General features: G+C 38.5%; 1 protein-coding gene across 2 annotated transcripts in view; it reads right to left on the reverse strand.

Annotated features, from left to right (window-relative positions):
• The window catches only part of map3k11 (mitogen-activated protein kinase kinase kinase 11), a 41547-nt gene extending 15720 nt beyond the window's left edge, over positions 1-25827 (reverse strand). Inside the window, exons 1-10 of one of the 2 annotated variants that reach the window (XM_062964816.1) lie at positions 25698-25827; positions 25426-25621; positions 25130-25353; positions 24177-25089; positions 22101-22247; positions 18087-18902; positions 7672-7852; positions 5881-6029; positions 3220-3395; positions 267-507 (exon numbers count right to left, since the gene is read on the reverse strand). In XM_062964816.1, coding sequence (XP_062820886.1) covers positions 267-507; positions 3220-3395; positions 5881-6029; positions 7672-7852; positions 18087-18801 — 1462 coding nt within the window. In that variant the 5' untranslated portion in view covers positions 18802-18902; positions 22101-22247; positions 24177-25089; ... (1 more) ...; positions 25426-25621; positions 25698-25827. Of the gene's footprint in view, positions 1-266; positions 508-3219; positions 3396-5880; positions 6030-7671; positions 7853-18086; positions 18903-22100; positions 22351-24176; positions 25090-25129; positions 25354-25425; positions 25622-25697 lie in introns of those variants that run through there. The other variant, XM_062964817.1, reaches the window with a different exon arrangement.
• Between the last annotated feature and the right edge of the window lie 290 nt (positions 25828-26117).

Here is a 26117-nt window from a genome sequence, read left to right on the forward strand (position 1 = left end):
CAATTATAATAGAGTAAAATAATAAATGTAATAATAGAGAAAAAAATTAATGTACCATATATTCTAGAGTATAAGCTGACCCCAATATAAGCCAACCAGGATCTTCACCCAAGTATAAGCCGATGGGGGCTTTTTCAGTCCTAAAAAAAGGGCTGAAAAACTAGGCTTATACTCGAGTATATACAGTATACTGCCTGGGCTTGGAAGGGACCCCCAAAGGCCACCCAGTCCAACCCCGGTCTCGGAAGACGGCCACCCGTCCGTACCCAAAGGCATGCTGATGCGCTCGGAGTCGCGGCCCTTGAGCTTGTTCCTCTTGAAGGTGCCCTTGCGCTTCTTGACGTGCGGACGGTCCCGGTTCATCTGCTGGATGAGGAGGCTCAGCTCCCGCTCGAAGACCTCCAGCTCCCACTGGGCCAGCTCGTGCTCCCGCTGCCGCAGGAACTCCTCCTGGGACTTCTGCTTCAGCGCCGCCTGCTTCAGCTCCTCCTCGCGGCTCAGCAGCTCCTGGAAAGGCACCGAGAAATAGGAATGTTGCCTAGCATCCACACTTGGGAATTATAGCATATTATTATTATTATTATTGACACAACGACGTTGTATGACACAGCAAACAAGATAGAGATGCTGGATTTCGTTTCACAAAATCACAAGTCGAACTTCCCAAGTGTCTAGGACTGTGTGATGTATTTTCGGATGATGCGTGCAGATCCCAGTAGGGTGGCCTTTTGCAGTTGGCAGATCGTAATTTTGTCAATGTCTATTGTTTCCAAATGCCGGCTGAGATCTTTTGGCACGGCACCCAGTGTGCCCATCACCACCGGGACCACCTGCACTGGTTTCTGCCAGAGTCTTTGAAGTTCAATCTTGAGGTCCTGATAGCGGCTGAGTTTTTCCTGTTGTTTTTCCTCAATGCGACTGTCACCTGGGATGGCAACATCAATGATCCAAACCCTGTTCTTTTCCACAACTGTGATGTCTGGTGTGTTGTGTTCCAGAACTTTGTCAGTCTGGATTCGGAAGTCCCACAGTATCTTTGCGTGTTCATTTTCCACAACCTTTGCAGGTTTGTGATCCCACCAGTTCTTAACTGCAGGGAGGTGATACTTGAGGCATAGGTTCCAATGAATCATTTGGGCCACATAGTTGTGCCTCTGTTTGTAGTCTGTCTGTGCAATTTTCTTACAGCAGCTGAGGATATGATCCATGGTTTCGTCGGTTTCCTTGCACAGTCTGCACTTTGGGTCATCAGCTGATTTTTCGATCTTGGCCTGAATTGCCTTTGTCCTGATGTCTTGCTCCTGGGCTGCAAGGATCAGGCCTTCTGTCTCCTTCTTCAGGGTCCCATTCGTGAGCCAGAGCCAGGTCTTCTCCTTGTCAGCTTTTCCTTCAATTTTGTCAAGGAACTTTCCATGCAATGTTTTGTTGTGCCAGCTGTCAGCTCTAGTTTGTAGTGCAGTTTTCTTGTACTGGTTATTATTATTATTATTATTATTTATACCCTGCTTTTTCTCTCCACAGGGGACTTAAAGCGTTTACATATCTATTATTAGTTTTATAATGCATTATTATTAGCTTATATATCTCTCTCTCTCAGTCGTATAGTCATTTCCGACTCTACATTATAATATATTATTATTATATAAAATAATAATAACTATGCATGATAATACTGATAATTTCTTCTTCTTCTTATTATTATTATTAACACCCCACTATTTTTCTCCATGGCAATCAAAGCGTTTATGTACCTATTGTTAGTATTATAATGCATTGTTATTCTTATTTTATATAATAATACTAATACTACTCCTAATAATAATAATATACTATTGTTACTATTATTATTAAAACCCCGCTATTTTTCTTCAGAAGGGACTCAAAGCGTTTATGTATCTATTATTAGTATTATAATGCATTGTCATTATTATTTTATCCAATCATACTAATATTACTACTATTACTACTACTACTACTACTACTAATATTATTATTATTATTATTGTTATTGTTATCATTATTATTATTAACACCCCACTATTTTTCTCCACAAGGGGACTCAAAGCATTTATGTGTTTATTATTAGTATTATAATACATTGTTATTATTTATTATTATTATTATTATTATTATTATGACACAGCAAACAAGAAAGATATGCTGGATTTTGTATCACAAAATCACAAGTCGAATACTTTCCAAGTGTCTAGGACTGTGTGATGTATTTTCAGATGATGCGCGCAGATCCCAGTAGAGTGGCCTTTTGCAGTTGGCAGATGGTGATTTTGTCAATGTCTATTGTTTCCAAATGCCGGCTGAGATCTTTTGGCACGGCACCCAATGTGCCCATCACCACCGGGACCACCTGCACTGGTTTCTGCCAGAGTCTTTGAAGTTCAGTCTTGAGGTCCTGATAGTGGCTGAGTTTTTCCTGTTGTTTTTCGTCAATGATATTATTATTATTATTATTATTATTATTATTATTATTATTATTATTATTAACACTGTTATTTTTCTCCATGGGACTGCAAGCATTTATGTATCTATTATTAGTATTATAATGCATTGTTATTACAGTAGAGTTTCACTTATACAAGCTAAATGGGCCGGCAGAAGCTTGGATAAGCGAATATCTTGGATAATAAGGAGGGATTAAGGAAAAGCCTATTAAACATCAAATTAGGTTATGATTTTACAAATGAAGCACCAAAACTTCATGTTATACAACAAATTTGACAGAAAAAGTAGTTCAATACGCAATAATGTTATGTTGTAATTACTGTATTTACGAATTTAGCACCAAAATATGACGATATATTGGAATCATTGACTACAAAAATGGCTTGGATTATCCAGAGGCTTGGATAAGCAAGGCTTGGATAAGTGAGACTCTACTGTATTTTATATAATAATCATATATTATTATTATTAACACCATGTTATTTTTCTCCACAAGGGGACTCAAAGCTTTGATGTATCTATTATTAGTATTAGAATTCATTATTATTATTATTTTATATAATAATAATAATAACAACAATAACGCCCTGCTTTTTCTATCCACAAGGGGACTCAAAGTATTTATGCATCTATTATTAGTATTAGAATTCATTACACGATAAATAAAATAAACAACCTAATTAAAACAAAAACCTGCTACAACTCAGCAGTGTGGACACGGCCCGATGCCCTCTGTCTCCCTCCCTTTGTGCTGCTCACCTTCTCTTTGGCCCGCAGCTCGTCGAACATGTCCTGGATCTCCACTTTCCAGTCGTCCTGCATCGAGTGGAAGGATTCCTGGGGCAGGTCGTGCAGGACTTGCGTCTCCAGCACCGTCAACTGGGAAAGGATGGTGGCGAAACTGGGGCGCCGGTGGGGATCTTGTTCCCAGCACTCTGTTTGGATGAAAAGATGGCTGTTTTGTCCCCCAAGATAATTCTTGAAGGTGCTCTAATCTCGCCGAGAACAGAGTGGGATTTACACCGGTCAACAGTTAACAAGGAATTGAATAGAGAAATAAAAAGTCTGGGACTCCCAGGACTAACAATTAAGTTAAGAACGACTCACAGTTAAGAACAGGGCTGAGACAACAGGAAGTGAGAGAAATATTATATTATTCTAATATCATATATTATTGGTATTATATTATTTCATATATATAGGCAGTCCCCGAATTGCAAACATTCAACTCCTAGATAAGAACGGTACTGAAAGAAAGGTAGTGAGAGGAATATTATATATATAAATATGTATATATCTAATATATTATACATTATTGGTATTATATTATTTTTATATATATACAAACATCTCATAGTTAAGAACGGGGATGAGACAACAGGAAGTGAGAGGAAAATTATATATTAATATATTATTATATTACATATATACTACTATTATATATTATTGGTATTATATTATTTTTATATATATACAAACGTCTCATAGTTAAGAACGGGGATGAGACAACAGGAAGTGAGAGGAATATTATATATTAATATATTATTACTATATTACATATATATTACTATTAAATTATATGTTATTGGTATTATATTATTTTTATATATATACAAACGTCTCATAGTTAAGAATGGGAATGAGACAATAGAAAGTGAGAGGAATATTATATATTAATATATTATTATATTACATATATATATATATATTACTATTATATTATATAATATTGGTATTATATTATTTTTTATATATACACAAACATCTCATAGTTAAGAACGGGGATGAGACAACAGGAAGTGAGAGGAATATTATATATTAATATATTATTATTATATTACATATATTACAGTAGAGTCTCACTTATCCAACACTCGCTTATCCAACGTTCTGGATTATCCAATGCATTTCTGTAGTCAATGTTTTCAATATATTGTGATATTTTGGTGCTAAATTCATAAATACACTAATTACTACATTGCATTACTGCGTATTGAACTACTTTTTCTGTCAAATTTGTTGTCTAACATGATGTTTTGGTGCTTCATTTGTAAAATCATAACTTAATTTGATGTTTAATAGGCTTTTCCTTAATGCCTCCTTATTATCCAACATATTCGCTTATCCAACATTCTGCCAGCCCATTTATGTTGGATAAGTGAGACTCTACTGTAAATGACACATTCACCTCCACTGAGGTGGTAAAACAGACTAAATATAAAATGGAGTCCTGAGTCTGAACATGCTCAGTAAAATCACTTGTCTATAGCCATACCAAACTGGCAAATCAACATACACATAGAATACAGGTTAGCAAATATACACATTAACAAATAAATAGTGAAAGGCTTGGGAGGTTGCTATATTATATATGATATATTATTGGTATATTATTATTATTGTTTTATATATCTATATATAAAAAAGAGTGATGGCATCACGGCAACCCACAAAACAACAAAACTACAGGCCCCCCAACCTCGAAATTTGTCAACACAACCCATCATCCACGCCTCTAGGTTGATACAACAAAAAGAAAAGAAAAATAAAGTCCTAATTAGAGGGAGAGGAATAATTGTTTTTATCCAATTGCTGCCAGTTAGAAGGCTAAGCTCCTCCAACTTGGTCTCCTAGCAACCCAATAAAAAACAATAAAAAACACTAAAAAAATAATTAAAAACACTAAAAAATTAATACAATAAAATACTATAATAACAGAAAATAACTAAAAATAATACAAGAAAATAATAAAATATAATAAATAAAAAGATAACTTACAATAAAATTAATAAAAAAAATACAAATAATGTCAAATAAAAATTACACAACAATTTTTAACCAATACCACCACCACTTTGCCGCAGCAACGCGTGGCCGGGCACAGCTAGTATGTATATATAGGCCATTCCCAAGTTATAAACATCTGACTTACTAATGACTCCTAGTTAAGAACAGCACTGAAAGAACAGGGAGAGGAATATTATTATTATTGTTATTATTATATTATATTGTGTGTGTGTGTGTGTGTGTGTGTGTGTGTGTATATATATATATATATATATATATATATATATATATATATAATATTTACATATATACAAACGTTTCAAAGTTAAGAATGGGGATGAGACAACAGGAAACGAGAGGACAATTATATTTTAGTGACCTTTATTTCCTGTGCTGGTCTATGACTGAAATAAATGATTTGATTAGTATATTAATTCATTATTATTATTATTATTATTATTATTATTATTATTATTAACTTGGGTACTCTGTGTATATACCTGATTGATTTCCAATGCTGTCTAAGAAACAAGGAAGGGCTTTCTGGGCTGTTTTAGGTTGAGCTGCGGTTTTTAAGATATATACCTTTGCAGAAATGGATAAAATTCCACCTGTTATGCTTCACTTGCTTACCTGCCATGAGACGTGCGAAAGGCTCTGGGCAGGTGGATGGAATAGGCAGCGTCAGCTTGTTCACGGCAACACCGTAGGCGACTGCAAGGCCGTCAATGCCTCGATACGGGACTTCGCCGGTCAGAAGTTCCCAGAGGAGGACCCCGTAACTGTTAAGGAAAAGCAATGAAGCTGAAACTCCACCTGCTTGCATATATACATATTCATAGAGTTGGGTGGCTAGAGAGTCAAGCTTTACAATCCCTTGACCATAAAGTTGGGTGGCTAGAGAGCAGATCTTTTTGACTCCATATATCAGGGGTCCCCAAACTAAGGCCTGGGGGCCGGATGCGGCCCTCCGAGGTCATTTACCTGGCCCCCGCCCTCAGTTTTATAATATAATATATTGTATATACATATAATATTGATAATAATATTATAATGTAATACAATATAACACTAATAATAATACCATATAATAATATTAATTCTATATTCTATATTCTATATAATATTACTAATAATATTACAGTGTAGTGGTATAGTTCAATAATGTAATATATAATGCTAATATTGTGCTATGCTAATAATATAATATATTGTATGTACGTATAATTTGTAAGCCACTCTGAGTCCCCTTTGGGGTGAGTAGGGTGTGATACAAATGTACTAAATAAATGCAGTAAATAAATAATAAATAAATTTTAGACTTAGGCTCACCCAAAGTCTGAAATGACTTGAAGGCACACAACAACAACAACAACAACAACCCTAATTAACTTGACTATCTCATTGGCCAGAAGCAGGACCACACTTCCCATTGAAATCCTGATAAATGTATGTTGGTTAAAATTGTTTTTATTTTTAAATATTGTATTGTTCTTTCATTGTTCTTGTTGTTGTTGCTGCTGTTGTTTTGCACTACAAATAAGACATATGCAGTGTGCATCGGAATTTGCTTGTATTTTTTTTTTTCAAATGATAATCCGGCCCCTCAACAGTCTGAAGGATTGTGGACCGGCCCTCGGCTTAAAAAGTTTGAGGACCCCTGCCATATATCATAGAGTTGGGTGGCCAGAGAGTAGGGACTTACACCAAGAATGACAGAATTGATAGAGTAGCAGTGTACTCACTAGCCACCCAACTAGGATATACATAGTCACAGAGTTGGGTGGCTAGAGAGTCAGGTTTTACAATCCCTTGACCATAAAGTTGGGTGGCTAGAGAGCAGATCTTTGTGACTCCATATATCATAGAGAGTAGGGACTTACACCATGAATGACAAGAGTTGATGGAGTAGCAGTGTACTCTCTAGCCACCCATCTGTGATATATATAGACATAGAGTTGGGTGGCTAGAAAGTCAAGCTTTACAATCCCTTGACCATAAAGTTGGGTGGCTAGAGAGCAGATCTTCGTGACTCCATATATCATAGAGTTGGGTGGCCAGAGAGTAGGGACTTACACCAAGAACGACAGAATTGATGGGGTAGCAGTGTACTCTCTAGCCACCCAACTGTGATATATATAGTCATAGAGTTGGATGGCTAGAAAGTCAAGCTCTACGACTCCATGGACCATAGAGTTGGGTGGCCAGAGTGTCCCTTTTCCCCCTCATTTTCTCCAGAACAAGATCAGCCAGCTCAAGTGAATGGATAGAGATATTGTTGATAGAGATTGATGGATTAGATTGGATAATTGGATTGATAGATAGAAATAAGAAACTGTAAGAGCAAAGCAAGGCATCGTGAACCGATATTATGTTCATTCAAGAGACTCATGTTTTGAGAAAGATATGGCCTCGCTCTCTCACCTCCAGACATCGCTACCCCGTGAAAAAGTGGAGCTCTTGATGACTTCGGGGGCCATCCAGGCGTAGGTGCCGGCCGTGCTCATTTTGGTGGTCTTGTGCCACTCTCGGGCCAGGCCGAAGTCCGTGATCTTCAGCGTCTTCCCACTGACGTCCCCATCGTCCACATACTCCGCCAGCAAGACTGTGGGAAGGGATATAAAATACTGTATATACTCGAGTATAAGCCGACCCGAATATAAGCCGAGGCACCTAATTTTGCCACAAAAAACCGGGGTAACTCATTGACCCGAGTATAAGCCGAGGGTGGGAAATGAAACAGCTACTGGTACATTTCAAAATAAAAATAGATACCAATAAAATTATATTAATCGAGGCATCAGTAGGTTAAATAATGTGTATATATGCATACAGATGTACAGGTACATGGATCGATATGTATATAGCATTCGTAAAGACCTGCAAACATATGAGGGGAAAATTCATATATAAAATTAACGTAGATAGATAGATAGAAATATATAGATAGATACAGATATATAAGTACATAGGGATTACAAATGCATGTAGGGGGTTAATGCCTATATATTTGTAGGAGTTTAACAAATATTTCAAGGGAAAATGCTTTTATAAGATTAATGGGTATATATGTGTATATTCTTCTTCCTGACTTGCAAGGGCTTCTTTCCCTTTTTAAAACATTCCCTTGGTTAAGAGCGAGGGAGGCTTTGGAAAAGAAAACACGGATAAGGGAGGGTAAGATGAGGGATAAATATATCATATCTTGCAAGCAATAGGATCCAGGCTCGGATTAATGGGTATATATATATATTCTTCCTGACTTGCAAGGGCTTCTTTCCCTTTTCAAAACATTCCCTTGGTTAAGAGCGAGGGAGGCTTTGGAAAAGAAAACACGGATAAGGGAGGGTAAGATGAGAGATAAATATATCGTATCTTGCAAGCAATAGGATCCAGGCTCAGATTAATGGGTGTGTGTGTGTATGTGTGTGTGTGTGTGTGTGTGTGTGTGTGTGTGTGTGTGTATATATATATATATATATATTCATTCTTCCTGACTTGCAAGGGCTTCTTTCCCTTTTCAAAACATTCCCTTGGTTAAGAGCGAAGGAGGCTTTGGAAAAGAAAACACGGATAAGGGAGGGTAAGATGAGAGATAAATAGATCATATCTTGCAAGCAATAGGATCCAGGCTCAGATTAATGGGTCCCATCCGGGAGGTAGGGCGGTATATAAATAAAGTTTTTATTATTATTATTATTATTATTATTATTATTATTATTATTATTATTAATGGGTATATATATATTGCAAGCCATGGCCTCTGGGCTCCGCTGCCGGCTTGACCTTGACCTGATTATTAGCCGGGGAGGCTTTTTCAGCTCATAAAAAGGGCTGAAAAACTAGGCTTATTTTCAAGTATACTTCAGGGTCATATCTTGGGCAAAATGGGGATGGCGAGTGGGAAAAGTTTAAGAAACCCTCCTCCAGTGCCTGTCCTTCTCTCATGCCCCCACATGGAGCTGGAGCTGAGAGAGGGAGCTCTCCCCGGGTTGGATTTGAACATGGCAGCTCAACCTTCAAGTCACAAGGCTTTAATCCACTGCGCCACCGGGTAAAAACATCAATACATCCAGGCAACGTCCTTGCAGACAGCCAATTCTCTCACACCAGAAGCGACTTGCAGTTTCTCAAGTCGCTCCTGACATGGAAAAAAATGCCGAATGAAAACCCCAAAGCCGAATGAACTTTCCGTCCCTGCTGCTGCGCCTCGGCCCCGTGACCCGTAGGCGACTCAAGCATTTCCCCGGGAGGCTGCATCACTGAGCGGCCCATTGTGCCGGGAAAGTTGGCCGGAGAATCGTCCCATTGTGGCCCACGCCGAGGTGGGGCTCCCCTGGCCTAGACCCCGCTTTGCCAAAGAGCCGCTCGGCATCCTGGATTCCTTGTTCTCCTTTCCTTGGGTTTGGGAAGGAGCCAGAGGGGCCTTGGCGCGGGAAGCGGCACCGGAGGAAGCCGAGGGTCATTGTTTCGGAGACTGAGATGGAAAAAAATGCGGGGGGGAAACACACTCCGGACGAGGGAAAGCCCCTTTGGAATAACATCACGCCCTCCTTCTGACATCCCGTCACTTGCTATGCATTCCCATGGCTTTGAAAAGTCTCCTTGTTGGAGAGAAAAGCAGGATAATAATAATAATAATAATAATAATAATAATAATAATAATAATAAGCATGAACATGTGAAAACTGTGGTCAGCAAAGAATACACACAAAGGGTCAGAAAAATTCTCAAAAGCAAGCTCAATGGAGGCAACACCATCAAGGCCATAAACACCTGGGCCATACCTGTCATAAGATATACTGCTGGCATTATAAATTGGACACAAATGGAACTGGACAATTTGGACAGAAAAACAAGAAAACTCATGACCATTCATCATTCACTGCACCCTCGCAGTGATGTTGACCGGCTATATCTGCCTAGAAGATCAGGGGGCAGAGGACTCTTGCAAGTTAAACAAGCAGTTAAAGAAGAAGAACATGCCCTGGCAGAATATGGAAAGCAAAGTGAAGAACCTGCTTTGATTGAAGTCAAAAATCAGAAACTCCTCAAAGCACAGCAGACAAAAAACCAGTACAAGAAAACCACACTACAAACTAGAGCTGACAGCTGGCACAACAAAACATTGCATGGAAAGTTCCTTGACAAAACTGAAGGAAAAGCTGACAAGGAGAAGACCTGGCTCTGGCTCACGAATGGGACCCTGAAGAAGGAGACAGAAGGCCTGATCCTTGCAGCCCAGGAGCAAGACATCAGGACAAAGGCCATTCAGGCCAAGATCGAAAAATCAGCTGATGACCCAAAATGCAGACACTGCAAGGAAGCCGACGAAACTATTGATCATATCCTCAGCTGCTGTAAGAAAATTGCACAGACAGACTACAAACAGAGGCACAACTATGTGGCCCAAATGATTCATTGGAACTTATGCCTCAAGTACCACCTCCCAGCAGCAAAAAACTGGTGGGATCACAAACCTGCAAAAGTATTGGAAAATGAGCACGCAAAGAGACTGTGGGACTTCCGAATCCAGACTGACAAAGTTCTGGAACACAACACACCAGACATCACAGTTGTGGAAAAGAAAAAGGGTTGGATCATTGATGTTGCCATCCCAGGTGACAGTCGCATTGAAGAAAAACAACAGGAAAAACTCAGCCGCTATCAGGACCTCAAGATTGAACTGCAAAGACTCTGGCAGAAACCAGTGCAGGTGGTCCCGGTGGTGATGGGCACACTGGGTGCCGTGCCAAAAGATCTCAGCCGGCATTTGGAAACAATAGACATTGACAAAATCACAATCTGCCAACTGCAAAAGGCCACCCGACTGGGATCTGCACGCATCATCCGAAAATACATCACACAGTCCTAGACACCTGGGAAGTGTTCGACTTGTGATTTTGTGATACGAAATCCAGCATATTTATCTTGTTTGCTGTGTCATAATAAAATAAAATAATAATAATACCAACTGCAAAAGGCCATCCTACTGGGATCTGCGCGCATCATCCGAAAATACATCACACAGTCCTATCTTGTTTGCTGTGTCATACAATAATAATAATAATAATAATAATAATACCAATAATAATAATAGCCACCTTGAGTTTCCACAGAGAGAAAGGCGGGGTAAAAACATAATAATATAAACATATAATAATAATAATAATAATAATAATAATAATAATAATAATAATAGCCACCTTGAGTTTCCACAGAGGGAAAGGTGGGGTAAAAACATAATAATAATAATAATAATAATAATAATAATAATAATAATAATTAACAACAACACTGGGAACCTGGGCAAAATTGGGCTGCCCTAAAACAGGAGCAAATCTGTTGCTCAATTTCATCTGTTATTCTTCTATTTTTAATCCAGGGATGAAGAAAAGCCCATGGAATAACATCACAGCCTTTCTCTAAAATCCCAAAATAAGGAGGGAGAATTAGAGGGATATTTTTGTATTAGTTGTCTTGTTTTTTTATTCTCATATCAAATGCTTATTTGTAACCGGCTGGATTGAAGCTGCACATTGCAAAAAGTATTAAAATTAAGTTTAAATATATATATAACAAGAGGCAAGGGAGATCTTTGCAACATACTCAAGCCTACAATTTCAAGGGCCCTCGTGATTTCCTGGCTCAAACAGAGTGAGGCGGTTGCTTCGGGCAACTATCTTATTTTGGATACAACAAGACGGCAGTAAATTGTGGGTTGTTTGCAGGCCTATCCTTACTCCGACCGTTCAAATTATAGGATTTCTTTCCCCTGCTCCATCTGAGCAAGAAAAAGACTGATTCCTCATTCCAGTCTGATTCCATTCGATCCCTCCCGACAGATGGCCATCCATCCAGAGACTCCACCTAAGCCTGATGTTGTACGTACCTGAGGTTTCCCAGGGCTACGGTTGCACAACCGAAAAGCCGGGACTTTTCGACTTGTGATTTCACAACAGTTGTTGTGTCAATAATAATAATTTATAAATGTAATATGTTAATAGCAATATATTTATTGTTAGTTTTTACCTTTGTGATAGAGGCCAAAAGCAGCTCACAATAATAACAATATAGTATGTTTGTTTATATTAATATTAACAATAATAATAAATTCTAATATTACTGATCGATACACAGCCACTTTGAGTTTCCTTTGGGAGAGATTAAGTGGAGCATAAGAAAATATAATAATAACAACAACAACAACAAATTCTAGTACAGTAGAGTCTCACTTATCCAACGTTCTGGATTATCCAACACATTTTTGTAGTCAATGTTTTCAATACATCATAATATTTTGGTGTTAATTCGTAAATACAGTAATTACTACATAGCATTACTACGTATTGAATTAGTTTTTCTGTCAAATTTGTTGTATAACATGATGTTTTGGTGCTTAATTTGTAAAACCATAACCTAATTTGATGTGTAATAGGCTTTTCCTTCATCCCTCCTTATTATCCAACATATTCACTTATCCAACGTTCTGTTGGCCCATTTATGTTGGATAAGTGAGACTCTACTGTATTAATATTAATAATAATAATAAATTCTTGTATTACTGATTGATACACAGCCACTTTGTGTTTCTTTTGGGAGAGATTAAGCGGAGTATAAGAAAATATAACAACAACAACAACAACAACAACAACAACAAATTCTAGTATTAGTAATAGATACACAGCCGGTTTGAGTCTCTTTTGGGAGAGATAAACTGGGCTATAAATAAATATAATAATAATAATAATAATAATAATAATAATAATAATAATATATTCTAATATTGCTAATAGATATACATCCACTATTATTATTATTATTTTATTATGACACAGCAAACAAGATAGATATGCTGGATTTTGTATCACAAAATCACAAGTCGAACACTTCCCAACTGTCTAGGACTGTGTGATGTATTTTCAGATGATGTGTGCAGATCCCAGTCGGGTGGCCTTTTGCAGTTGGCAGATCGTGATTTTGTCAATGTCTATTGTTTCCAAATGCCGGCTGACATCTTTTGGCACGGCACCCAGTGTGCCCATCACCACCGGGACCACCTGCACTGGTTTCTGCCAGAGTCTTTGGAGTTCAGTCTTGAGGTCCTGAGAGCGGCTGAGTTTTTCCTGTTGTTTTTCGTCAATGCGACTGTCACCTGGGATGGCGACATCAATGATCCAAACCTTTTTCTTTTCTACAACTGTGATGTCTGGTGTGTTGTGTTCCAGAACTTTGTCAATCTGGATTCGGAAGTCCCACAGTATCTTTGCGTGCTCATTTTCCAATACTTATAATACTTATAATATATAATAATACTTATTATTATACAGTCCTAGACACTTGGGAAGTGTTCGACTTGTGATTTTGTGATATGAAATCCAGCATATCTATCTTGTTTGCTGTGTCATAATAAAATAATAATCATCATCATTATCATCATCATCATAGAGTTGGACTATGGGTCACTCAACCAACTACAAAACCATCTAACACTGGTATTGTTTACAAGAATATCGTCGAGATAGGCGACTTCTGCAGCATTTCCTCCATCTACCAAGCTTGCAACTCTATCCAAGAACGGTTCATCCGGCATGACTTGTTTTTTGAGAAAGAGGGAAAAGCCCCGCAAGAGGAAACAGAGACGCAAAGCAGCGTCACATCCTCCCGGCCAGGTGACGGAGGTCACGCTCCGGGTTGCACAAACGGGACATGCTGGGTCTTGTGTCTTAACCGCCCGCCGCCTTCCCAGTACGAAGCTCAGAGAAACCCACAGGCTCTTTGAGTCAGGGCCCAACAACTTTTGACATTTACATTCTGAGAGTTGTAATCCAGCCCAAACATTGAAGGAAGGTTATAGTTATGGAGCGTTCAAGTGGTTGTTGTTGTTATTATTATTATCATTATTATTATTATTATTGACACAAAGACAGAGTATGACACAGCAAACGAGATATATATGCTGGATTTCGTATCACAAAATCACATATCAAACACTTCCCAAGTTGTTATTGTTGTTGTTTAGTTGTTGTTGTTATATTATTATTATTATTATTATTATTATTTTATTATGACACAGCAAACAAGATAGATATGCTGGATTTAGTATCACAAAATCACAAGTCGAACACTTCCCAAGTGTCTAGAACTGTGTATTTTCGGATGATGCGTGCAGATCCCAGTAGGGTGGCCTTTTGCAGTTGGCAGATTGTGATTTTGTCAATGTCTATTGTTTCCAAATGCCGGCTGAGATCTTTTGGCACGGCACCCAATGTGCCGATCACCACCGGGACCACCTGCACTGGTTTCTGCCAGTCCTATAACAATAATAATAATAATAATAATAATAATAATAATAATAATAATAATAATAATAATAATAATAAATAATGTCCCCTGACATCTTCTTTTTGTAGGAAGCAAAAAGGCATCAATATCCAGTCCAATGCTCTGCCATTCAAGACACAATCAAAGCCCTCCCGACAGATGGCCATCCAGCCTCATAAGATCCTAGAGTTGGAAGAGACCCCAAGGGTCATTCAGGCCAATGCTCTGCCACGCAGGACACAATCAAAGCCCTCCCGACAGATGGCCATGCAGTCTCATAGGATCCTAGATTTGGAAGAGACCCCAAGGATCACCCAGGCCAATGCTCTGCCACTCAAGACACAATCAAAGCCCTCCCGATAGATGGCCATGCAGTCTCATACGATCCTAGATTTGGAAGAGACCCCAAGGGTCATCCAGTCCAATGCTCTGCCACGCAATCAAAGCCCTCCCGACAGATGGCCACGCAGTCTCATAGGATCCTAGATTTGGAAGAGACCCCAAGGGTCATCCAGTCCAACGCTTTGCCACGCAGGACACAATCAAAGCCCTCCCGACAGATGGCCAAGCAGTCTCATAGGATCCTAGATTTGGAAGAGACCCCAAGGGTCATCCAGTCCAATGCTCTGCCACGCAGGACACAATCAAAGCCCTCCCAACAGATGGCCATGCAGCCTCGTACAATCCTAGAGTCAAGGTAGTTCAAAATGAAAAGAAAGCCTTGTTTCAGGTCCTATATCTCCATTTCCTTTTGTTTCCTTTGTTCTGAGTCTGCTGCTCTTATCCTGTCCAGCCTCTATTTTTATTCCGCATTGTTATCTCGGGAGAACCGTACTCTCTTATCAAGATCTGAGTTTATCTCAAGATATTTTCCAAACGGCCATTTTACCTAAACTTTTATGGGTTCTCGGCTCTGTATCTCCCCCTTGCCAGCTTCCAGTCAATAACTATGGCTACTAAGGCATTTAAATGGCTACAGACAAATAAAGAGTTGTGTTGACGGAGCAAAGGGAAAAAGACAATGTTGTTACTGGGAAACCGCAGCAGGAAAAGGAGGCCGGCTCTGGTCACTTCCTTCCTGTAGCCATTTGAAAGCCATGGATGGAGAGAATACAATGGCTCACAAATTGCCCTATATGGCCCGTCTAAATATTTGCAAACAAACTGGATTTTTGTTCCTAGGTTATAAATGTCAATTCCTAATTCATAAAGACATGGGGAAAGTTTATTAAACTTCCAAAACTTTGTTTCTGCAGGAGGGACATCCTGACATAGCACATTTTGCTCTAGCTTTTCAATGACTATCTCATAAGGGTCTCAACTAATTCAATAATAATAATCATCATCATCACCATTATCATCTAATGTAAGCCGCTTTGAGCCTCCTTTGGGAGAGATAAAGTGGGATATAAATATTATAATAATAATAATTTAACGTAAGCCGCTTTGAGCCTCCTTTGGGAGAGATAAAGTGGGATATAAATAAATATAATAATAATAATAATAATAATAATAATAATAATAATCTAATGTAAGCCGCTTTGAGCCTCCTTTGAGAGAGATAAAGTGGGATATAAATACATATAATAATAATAATAATCTAACATAAGCTGCTTTGAGCCTCCTTTGGGAGAGATAAAGGAGGGTATAAATAGATATAATAATAACAATAATAATCTAACATAAGCCACTCTGAGCCTATTATTATAAATAGATATAATAATAATAATAATAATAATAATAATAATAATAATAATAATCTAGCGTAAGCTGCTTTGAGCCTCCTTTGGGAGAGATAAAGGAGGGTATAAATAGATATAATAATAATAATAATAATAATAATAATAATAATAATAATCTAACATAAGCCGCTTTGAGCCTCCTTTGGGAGAGATATAGGAGGGTATAAATAGATGTAATAATAATAATAATAATAATAATAATAATAATAATAATCTAACATAAGCCGCTTTGAGCCTCCTTTGGGAGAGATAAAGTGGGATATAAATAACTATAATAATAATAATAATAATAATAATCTAACATAAGCCGCTTTGAGCCTCCTTTGGGAGAGATAAAGTGGGATATAATAATAATAATAATAATAATAATAATAATAATAATAATAATGATGATAACAATAATCTAACGTAAGCCGCTTTGAGCCTCCTTCGGGAGAGATAAAGTGGGATATAAATAAATATAATCATCATCATCATCATCATCATCATCATCTAACGTAAACCGCTTTGAGCCTCCTTCGGGAGAGATAAAGTGGGATATAAATAATAATAATAATAACAATAATCTAACGTAAGCTGCTTTGAGCCTCCTTCGGGAGAGATAAAGGAGGGTATAAATATTATTATAATAATAATTTAATAGAACCATTTTGAGTCTACTTTGGGAAAGATAAAGTGGGGTATAATAACCGCACAATTAAACAGGAATAACACTTTCAAGCCAGGAACAGGATTTCCCCCCGCAAATTTTGTTACATAGTGTAATTTAATGTAGTTTCAAACTCGTATTGACGAGAGTGTTTTTGTTGTGCAGGTGATGACATAGGAAAACCATTGAGGCCTGGATGGTGATGATAACAAGCCACAGAGCACTTTAGGGTTAGCTTTTGGCAGCATTTTAAGTTATGAATGTGTTTTAATGTTTTTTTACTATGAATTTTTAATACTGTTATGTTTAATACTGTTATGCATATTTTAAACGGTACGGTCATACTTTAATGTAAGCTGCTTTGAGTCTCCTTCGGGAGAGATAAAGCAGGGTATAAATAAATATAACGATTATAATAATAATAATAATTTAACATGAGCCACTTTAAGCCTCCTTCGGGAGAGATAAAGGAGGGTATAATAATAATAATAATAATAATAATAATAATAATAATAATAATAATAATAATGTAATGTAAGACGCTTTGAGTCAACTTTGGGAAAGATAAAGCGGGGTATAATAATAATAATGATAATAATAATAATGTAATGTAAGACGCTTTGAGTCAACTTTGGGAAAGATAAAGCGGGGTATAATAATAATAATAATAATAATAATGTAATGTAAGACGCTTTGAGTCAACTTTGGGAAAGATAAAGCGGGGTATAATAATAATAATAATAATAACAATTTATGTAGCTAGCTTCGAACTGCATTAAATGGCGAGTGTAGGATCCTAGAGTTGGAAGGGCCATCTGGTCCAGAAAGACACAATCAAAGCAACCCCAACAGATGGCCATCCAGTAAAACTACTGGGTAAGTCTCGATCCTTAGGTTTTTGGCCCATGCGTCGGATATCATACCGTAAGTATAAATTTAACAAATTTGATACGACTTACGAGGACTAACGAAAGAATTGCACACCTCTACTATCTATCCATCCATCCATCCATCCATCCATCTATCTATCTATCTATCTATCTATCTATCTATCTATTTAACTACATAACTATCTAAATGTCTACCTACATATTGAGACCTTTTCATGCCAGAAGATCACTCACTATTGTTGGACTTGAGGTCGCGGTGGATGACGGGCACGATGGCCCCGCAATGGAGGTACTGCATCCCCTGCGCAACCTGGACGGCCCAGTTGATGAGGATGTGTGGCGGGATCCTACGGCCGGCCAGCATCCGGTTGAGTGGCCCCCCGGCCGCGTACTCCATCACGAGGCACAGGTTTGGCTCCTGGAGGCAGACGGCTTTGAGGGCGATGATGTTGCGGTGCTGCAGCATGGTGAAGAGCCTCGCCTCTTGGCGCACGTGCTCGGCCGTGGTGCCGATGTCCTCGTCCGGGTCCTGGCGGGCCGCCTTGACCGCCACCAGCTCCCCGCGCCAGGTGCCCCGGTAGACCTTGCCGAAGCCCCCGACCCCGATGACTTCCTCCAGTCTCAGGTCACGGAAGTCAGCCTCGGGCGGTCCTTCGGGCCCCACGTAGCCCCCCGCCGTCTTGGGCGAGACGTAGTTGGACGGGAAGATGCCCACTTGGTTGTTGACCTTGCCGGCCCACCAGCCCTCGTCTCCCGAGATGGCCGCGTCCCACGACAGCACCTCCACCAGGTCGCCTTTCCGCAGGGTCAGCTCGTCGCTGCTGGCCGCTTCGTAGTCAAAAAGCGCCGTCCAGACCGGGTTGGCGTAGGCCACAGGACCGCCACCCCGGAGGCTGGAGCCCCACGTCGGCGGCGTCGCCTTCCGGAACATGTTCTTCAAGGGCTCCATGGCGTGGCCGGAACCTCATCTCATGTCCACAACTAGGTCGCCAACATCACCTTGGGCAGGACGTCTTCCTTCTCACAATGCGGCGTCATTGGGAGGCAGACCTGCAATAATAATAATAATAATAACTTTATTTTTAAACAGAATTTCTTTATTTTTATCTTTTTCAATGTTGAGCATCCCCAAGAGGAAATACTATCTCACCACGGCGGCAAGAATGATATATGCCAAATATTGGAAAAATAAAGAAACCCCCGAGCTAAGCTGCTGGTTAAATAAGGTGTTGGAAATTATGAATATGGACAAATTGATGTATTTACTAAAAAATAATAATGGCATACCAAAAAGGCAAACAAATTGGGATATGATAAAAAAACTATCTAAGAGAAAAGCAAATGACGATGTTAATTTAAATGAATATTCAGTGGTAATAGATCAAATGTAAGAATCATAGAATCATAGAATCATAGAATAGTAGAGTTGGAAGAGACCTCAAGGGCCATCTAGTCCAACCCCCCGCTAAGAAGCAGGAAATCGCATTCAAAGCACCCCCGACAGATGGCCATCCAGCCTCTGCTTAAAAGCTTCCAAAGAAGGAGCCTCCACCACAGCCTGGGGGAGAGAGTTCCACTGCCGAACAGCCCTTCTCACAGTGAGGAAGTTCTTCCTGATGTTCAGGTGGAATCTCCTTTCCTGTAGTTTGAAGCCATTGTCCCATTGTGTCCTAGTCTGCAGGGCAGCAGAAAATAAGCTTGCTCCCTCTTCCCTATGACTTCCCCTCACATATTTGTACATGGCTCTCATGTCTCCTCTCAGCCTTCTCTTCTGCAGGCTAAACATGCCCAGCTCTTTAAGCCTCTCCTCATAGGGCTTGTTCTCCAGACCCTTAATCATTTTAGTCGCCCTCCTCTGGACGCTTTCCAGCTTGTCAGCATCTCCCTTCATCTGCGGTGCCCAAAACTGGACACAGTATTCCAGGTGTGGTCTGACCAAGGCAGAATAGAGGGGGAGCATGACTTCCCTGGATCTAGACGTTATTCCCCTATTGATGCAGGCCAAAATCCCATTGGCTTTTTTAGCTGCCGCATCACATTGTAGGCTCATGTTTAACTTGTTGTCCACGAGGACTCCAAGATCTTTTTCGCACACACTGCTGTCAAGCCAGGCGTCCCCCATTCTGTATCTTTGATTTCCATTTTTTCTGCCGAAGTGAAGTATCTTGCATTTGTCCCTGTTGAACTTCATTTTGTTAGTTTCGGCCCATCTCTCTAGTCTGTCAAGATCGTTTTGAATTCTGCTCCTGTCTTCTGGAGTGTTAGCTATCCCTCCCAGTTTTGTGTCGTCTGCAAACTTGATGATCGTGCCTTCTAACCCTTCGTCTAAGTCGTTAATAAAGATGTTGAACAGAACCGGGCCCAGGACGGAGCCCTGCTTGTGGCACTCCACTTGTCACTTCTTTCCATGATGAAGACGACGCATTGGTGAGAATCACCCTTTGGGTTCGTTCGCTTAGCCAATTACAGATCCACCTAACCGTAGTTTTGTCTAGCCCACATTTTACTAGTTTGTTTGCCAGAAGGTCGTGGGGGACTTTGTCGAAGGCCTTACTGAAATCTAGATATGCTACATCCACGGCATTCCCTGTATCGACCCAACTCGTAACTCTATCGAAAAAAGAGATCAGAAGTAAAGAAGAAGTAAAGTATCTGTGTAAGAGATGGAAGTCAATTTTACTATCTATTTTATTTGTATTTTTGGTTTGTTATCTATACATGTGTGTGTGTGTGTGTGTGTATATATATAGATATAGATATATAGATATAGATATATATGGCTATTGTTTTTGTGTGTGTTTTTTTTATATCTGTTCTTCTTCTCATTTTATTAGGGGATCGTTTTTGTTTGGGGTTTTTTTTTGGTGTGTTTTTTCCCCTTACTCCTTTCTCTTTGTTTCTATTTACATCCCTCACCTTTTCCCCCAAAAACCTCTTTGTTTTCACACGCTCGCTGTAAACTTTATTTGAAATCTCAATAAAAATTTATTTTCAAAATAATAATAATAATAATAACTTTATTTTTATATCCCGCTCCCATCTCCCCGGAGGGGACTCGGGGCGGCTCACATGGGGACAAGCCCAGTTTCAACATACAATAAAATACAGCATAATTAAACCAATGAAAAACAAGTAAAATAGTATAAACATAGCAAATGGTGACAAAGTTATGCCTTCAGAGGCCTTTTATCTCAGTGGATGCAAACCTGAAAGACTAATGTGGCGAATGTTTGCCTTTAAAGGCCCTTTCCCATCAGGGATCCTTGAGCAGGGTCATTTGGAGGCACATCTGAAAGGTCAATGGGGCTAAAACAGGCATGGGCATTATTTTTTATACTCCACTTTGTCTCTCTCAAAGGAAACTCAAAGTGGTTTACATCAAATTATTATTATTATTATTATTATTATTATTATTATTATTATTAATATCTGACTTTATATCTCCCCAAGGAGACTCAAAGCAACTTACATTAGATGATGATGATGATGATGATTATTATTATTATTAATATCCGACTTTATCTCTCCCAAAGGAGACTCAAAGCGACTTACATTAGATGATGATGATTATTATTATTATTATCATTATATTTATATAGCGAGACTCTACTGTATTACATGTAATATATAATATAAAATTAATATTATTATAGTGTATTATTAGTAGTATTACATTTTTTATCCTGTTTTATTGTGATTATCTGGGCTTGGCCCCATGTTAGCCGCCCCGAGTCCCTACGGGGTATAAAAATAAAGTTATTACTGTATTATTATCATCATCATCATCATCATCATCATCAATATTTTATGTATATATTGTATAAGCATTATATATTGCCATATTGTACTATACCAATATAGGTAAAGGTATTATTAGTAATATTACATGTAATATATAATATACAATTATAATAGTGTATTATTATTATTGTTGTTTTGTTGCTGTTGTTATATTGTATTACATTATAATATTATCAATATTATATGTATACACAATATATTATTATTATTATTATTATTATTATTATTATTAGGACAACAGACAAGGGCATTATTCCACAGATATATCAACCTGCTTGCTTCGTTTCCAACAGACCTCATAACCTCGGAGGATGCGTGCCATAGATGTGGACAAAATGTCAGGAGAGGATGCTTCTGGAACATGGTCAGACAGCCCAGAAAACTTATATGTTCCTCCTTCCTTCCCTTCCAACCAAACCCCTAAACTTCCAAAGTTGGGCTTCTTACCTGGGCGTACGTCCTCCAACCACTTATTTGTACTTTTCTTTCCTCTTTGCGCAACTTTTCCAACGCCTGTCCTGATGGGTTCCTGACAGATCCAAAAGAAGCAAGCAAGGGGCCTCGATCCTCGGTTCAAAGTCTCTTCCTCGGTGACTAAAAGGAAGCAAAGACAAAAGGGAATAATGACCCAGGGCGCAGACAGACCAAAGCAACTTCTTGGGATCTCTTTTTTCGGGGGAGGAGGGTGGATCTCTTCTTCCTCTTGCCGGACGGAGCAGGAAGGGCAGGGGAGGGCTCTGGATCCCTCTGCCCGCCCTTGAGAAGGCGGATCTCTTTGGATCTCTGCCTTTCCTGCTTGGGAGGAGCAAAAGGGCAGGGTGTCCAAGTGGCCCAGCCCCAAAAAGAGAGAGAGATTTCACTAAGCAAAGTTTAGGGTCACTTAATAATAATAATAATAATAATAATAATAATAATAATAACAACAACAATAACGGACAGAAAAACAAGAAAACTCATGACCATTCATCATTCACTGCACCCTCGCAGTGATGTTGACCGGCTATATCTGCCTAGAAGATCAGGGGGCAGAGGACTCTTACAAGTCAAACAAGCAGTCAAAGAAGAAGAACATGCCCTGGCAGAATATGTCAAGCAAACTGAAGAAGTCAAAAATCAGAAACTCCTCAAAGCACAGCAGACAAAAAACCAGTACAAGAAAACTGCACTACAAACTAGAGCTGAGAGTTGGCACAACAAAACATTGCATGGAAAGTTCCTTGATAAAATTGAAGGAAAAGCTGACAAGGAGAAGACCTGGCTCTGGCTCACGAATGGGACCCTGAAGAAGGAGACAGAAGGTCTGATCCTTGCAGCCCAGGAGCAAGCCATCAGGACAAAGGCAATTCAGGCCAAGATCGAAATATCAGCCGATGACCCAAAATTCAGACTGTGCAAGGAAGCTGACGAAACCATGGATCATATCCTCAGCTGCTGTGAGAAAATCGCACAGACAGACTACAAACAGAGGCACAACTATGTGGCCCAAATGATTCATTGGAACTTATGCCTCAAGTACCACCTCCCAGCAGCAAAGAACTGGTGGGATCACAAACCTGCAAAAGTATTGGAAAATGAGCACGCAAAGATACTGTGGGACTTCCGAATCCAGACTGACAAAGTTCTGGAACACAACACACCAGACATCACAGTTGTGGAAAAGAAAAAGGTTTGGATCATTGATGTTGCCATCCTAGGTGACAGTTGCATTGACGAAAAACAACAGGAAAAACTCAGCCGCTATCGGGACCTCAAGATTGAACTGCAAAGACTCTGAAAGAAACCAGTGCAGGTGGTCCCGGTGGTGATGGGCACACTGGGTGCTGTGCCAAAAGATCTCAGCCGGCATTTGGAAACAATAGACATTGACAAAATCATGATCTGCCAACTGCAAAAGGCCACCCGACTGGGATCTGTGCGCATCATCCGAAAATACATCACACAGTCCTAGACACTTGGGAAGTGTTTGACTTGTGATTTTGTGATACGAAATCCATCATATATATCTTGTTTGCTGTGTCATACAATAATAATAATAATAATAATAATAATAATAATAATAATAATAATAATAATAATACATCACACAGTCCTAGACACTTGGGAAGTGTTCGACTTGTGATTTTGTGATACGAAACCCATCATATCTATCTTGTTTGCTGTGTCATACAATAATAATAATAATAATAATAATAATAATAATAATAATAATAATAATAATATTTTGTATCCCACCTCCATCTCCCCAAGGGGACTCGGAGCAGCTTACATGGGGACCGAGCCCAGTCAACATCACAAAAATAACCATATTAAAAACCTACATCGTATCTTCAGTCAATCAAACCATTTATTTCTGTCATAGACCAGCACAGGAAATAAAGGTCACAGTTTCAAACATATTTGATACATTTAGCACATTTAAGGTACACAAATAATTATAAAAATAGATACATCATAACTTAAAACAGAACAAAACAAAGTACAATTTCTAACAACCTACAGTTGTGATAGAATCAAAACACTTACTTGTTACTTTATTTCTTTCCTTATTTCCATCCATTCTTGAATTTGTTATCCCCTGTCTCGAGTCATCAGGAGAGGCTGGTAATAAATTAAAATGTAATAAATGTAATAAATTAAAATTAAAATAAATTATTATTATTATTATTATTATCCGCAAAGCAAATTTGGACTATTTTTCTAGGTTTTTTTATTGAAAGACAATTGAAAACATGGTGGTTCCGGAGCGAGTTTGAATGAATTGAGTCCCTTTGGAGAGGTGGGGCAGGATATAAGAAGAAAGTTTATTATTATTTATTTATTATTTTGGATGACTATGTCTTTTGTGTCCAAATTTGGTTCAGTGGTTTACTCCATAGTAAAACGAACATTACATTTTTATATATATAGAAGATATTACATATAATATAAATATACCATTATAATAGGGTATTATTATTATGTTGTATTACATTATAATATTATTAACATTATATGCATACACAATCTATCTAATCTAATCTAAATCTATCTAATCTAAATCTAATCTATCTAAATCTAATCTAATTTAAACATATCTACTTACATATCTACCTGTCTATCTATCTACATCTGTCTATCTACATATCTGCCTATTTACCTACATACCTACTTACATATCTACCTATAGATCAACCTGTTTATCTACCTACCTTACAGCCTATCTACATATCAGCCTATTTACCTACATGTCGATCTATCTACCTATCTATATTTCTGCCTCTCAATCTGCCCACATGTCTACCTACCTGTCTACATATCAGCCTACCTACATATCAGTCTATCTACCACCATGTCTATCTACCTATCTGCCTATCTTCCTAAATATCTATCTACCTACATGTCTATCTACCTATCTTCCTATCTTCCTAAATATCTATCTACCTACATGTCTATCTATCTACTTACCTATCTGCCTATCTTCCTAAATATCTATCTACCTACATGTCTATCTATCTACCTATCTGCCTATCTTCCTAAATATCTATCTACCTACATGTCTATCTATCTACCTATCTGCCTATCTTCCTAAATATCTATCTACCTACATGTCTATCTATCTACCTATCTGCCTATCTTCCTAAATATCTATCTACCTACATGTCTATCTATCTACCTATCTGCCTATCTTCCTAAATATCTATCTACCTACATGTCTATCTATCTTCCTAAATATCTATCTACCTACAAGTCTATCTATCTACCTATCTGCCTATCTTCCTAAATATCTATCTACCTACATGTCTGTCTATCTACCTATCTGCCTATCTTCCTACATATCTATCTACCTACATGTCTATCTACCTATCTGCCTACATATCAGTCTATCTACCTACATGTCTATCTACCTACGTGTCTATCTACCTACATATCTATCTATCTACATATCTATCTACCTACCTACATATCTATCTACCCACCTACATATCTACCTACCTACATATCTATCTACCTACCTAAATATCTATCTACCTACATGTCTATCTACCTACATGTCCATCTATCTACCTACATGTCTATCTACCTACATATGTATCTATCTACTTACATATCTACCTACATATCAGTCTATCTACCTACAAGTCTATCTACCTACATGTCTATCTATCTACCTACATGTCTATCTATCTACAAGTCTATCTACCTACCTACATGTCTATCTACCTACATGTCTATCTACCTACATATCAGTCTATCTACCTACAAGTCTATCTACCTACATGTCTATCTACCTACATATCAGTCTATCTACCTACAAGTCTACCTACATGTCTATCTATCTACCTACATGTCTATCTACCTACATATCAGTCTATCTACCTACATATCAGTCTATCTACCTACAAGTCCATCTACCTACCTACATATCTACCTACATTTATATCTATCTACCTCCATGTCTACGTGTCTATCTGCCTACATATCTAT

This window comes from Anolis carolinensis, unplaced genomic scaffold (assembly GCF_035594765.1).
Source record: "Anolis carolinensis isolate JA03-04 unplaced genomic scaffold, rAnoCar3.1.pri scaffold_14, whole genome shotgun sequence".
Classification (NCBI taxonomy): domain Eukaryota; kingdom Metazoa; phylum Chordata; class Lepidosauria; order Squamata; family Dactyloidae; genus Anolis; species Anolis carolinensis.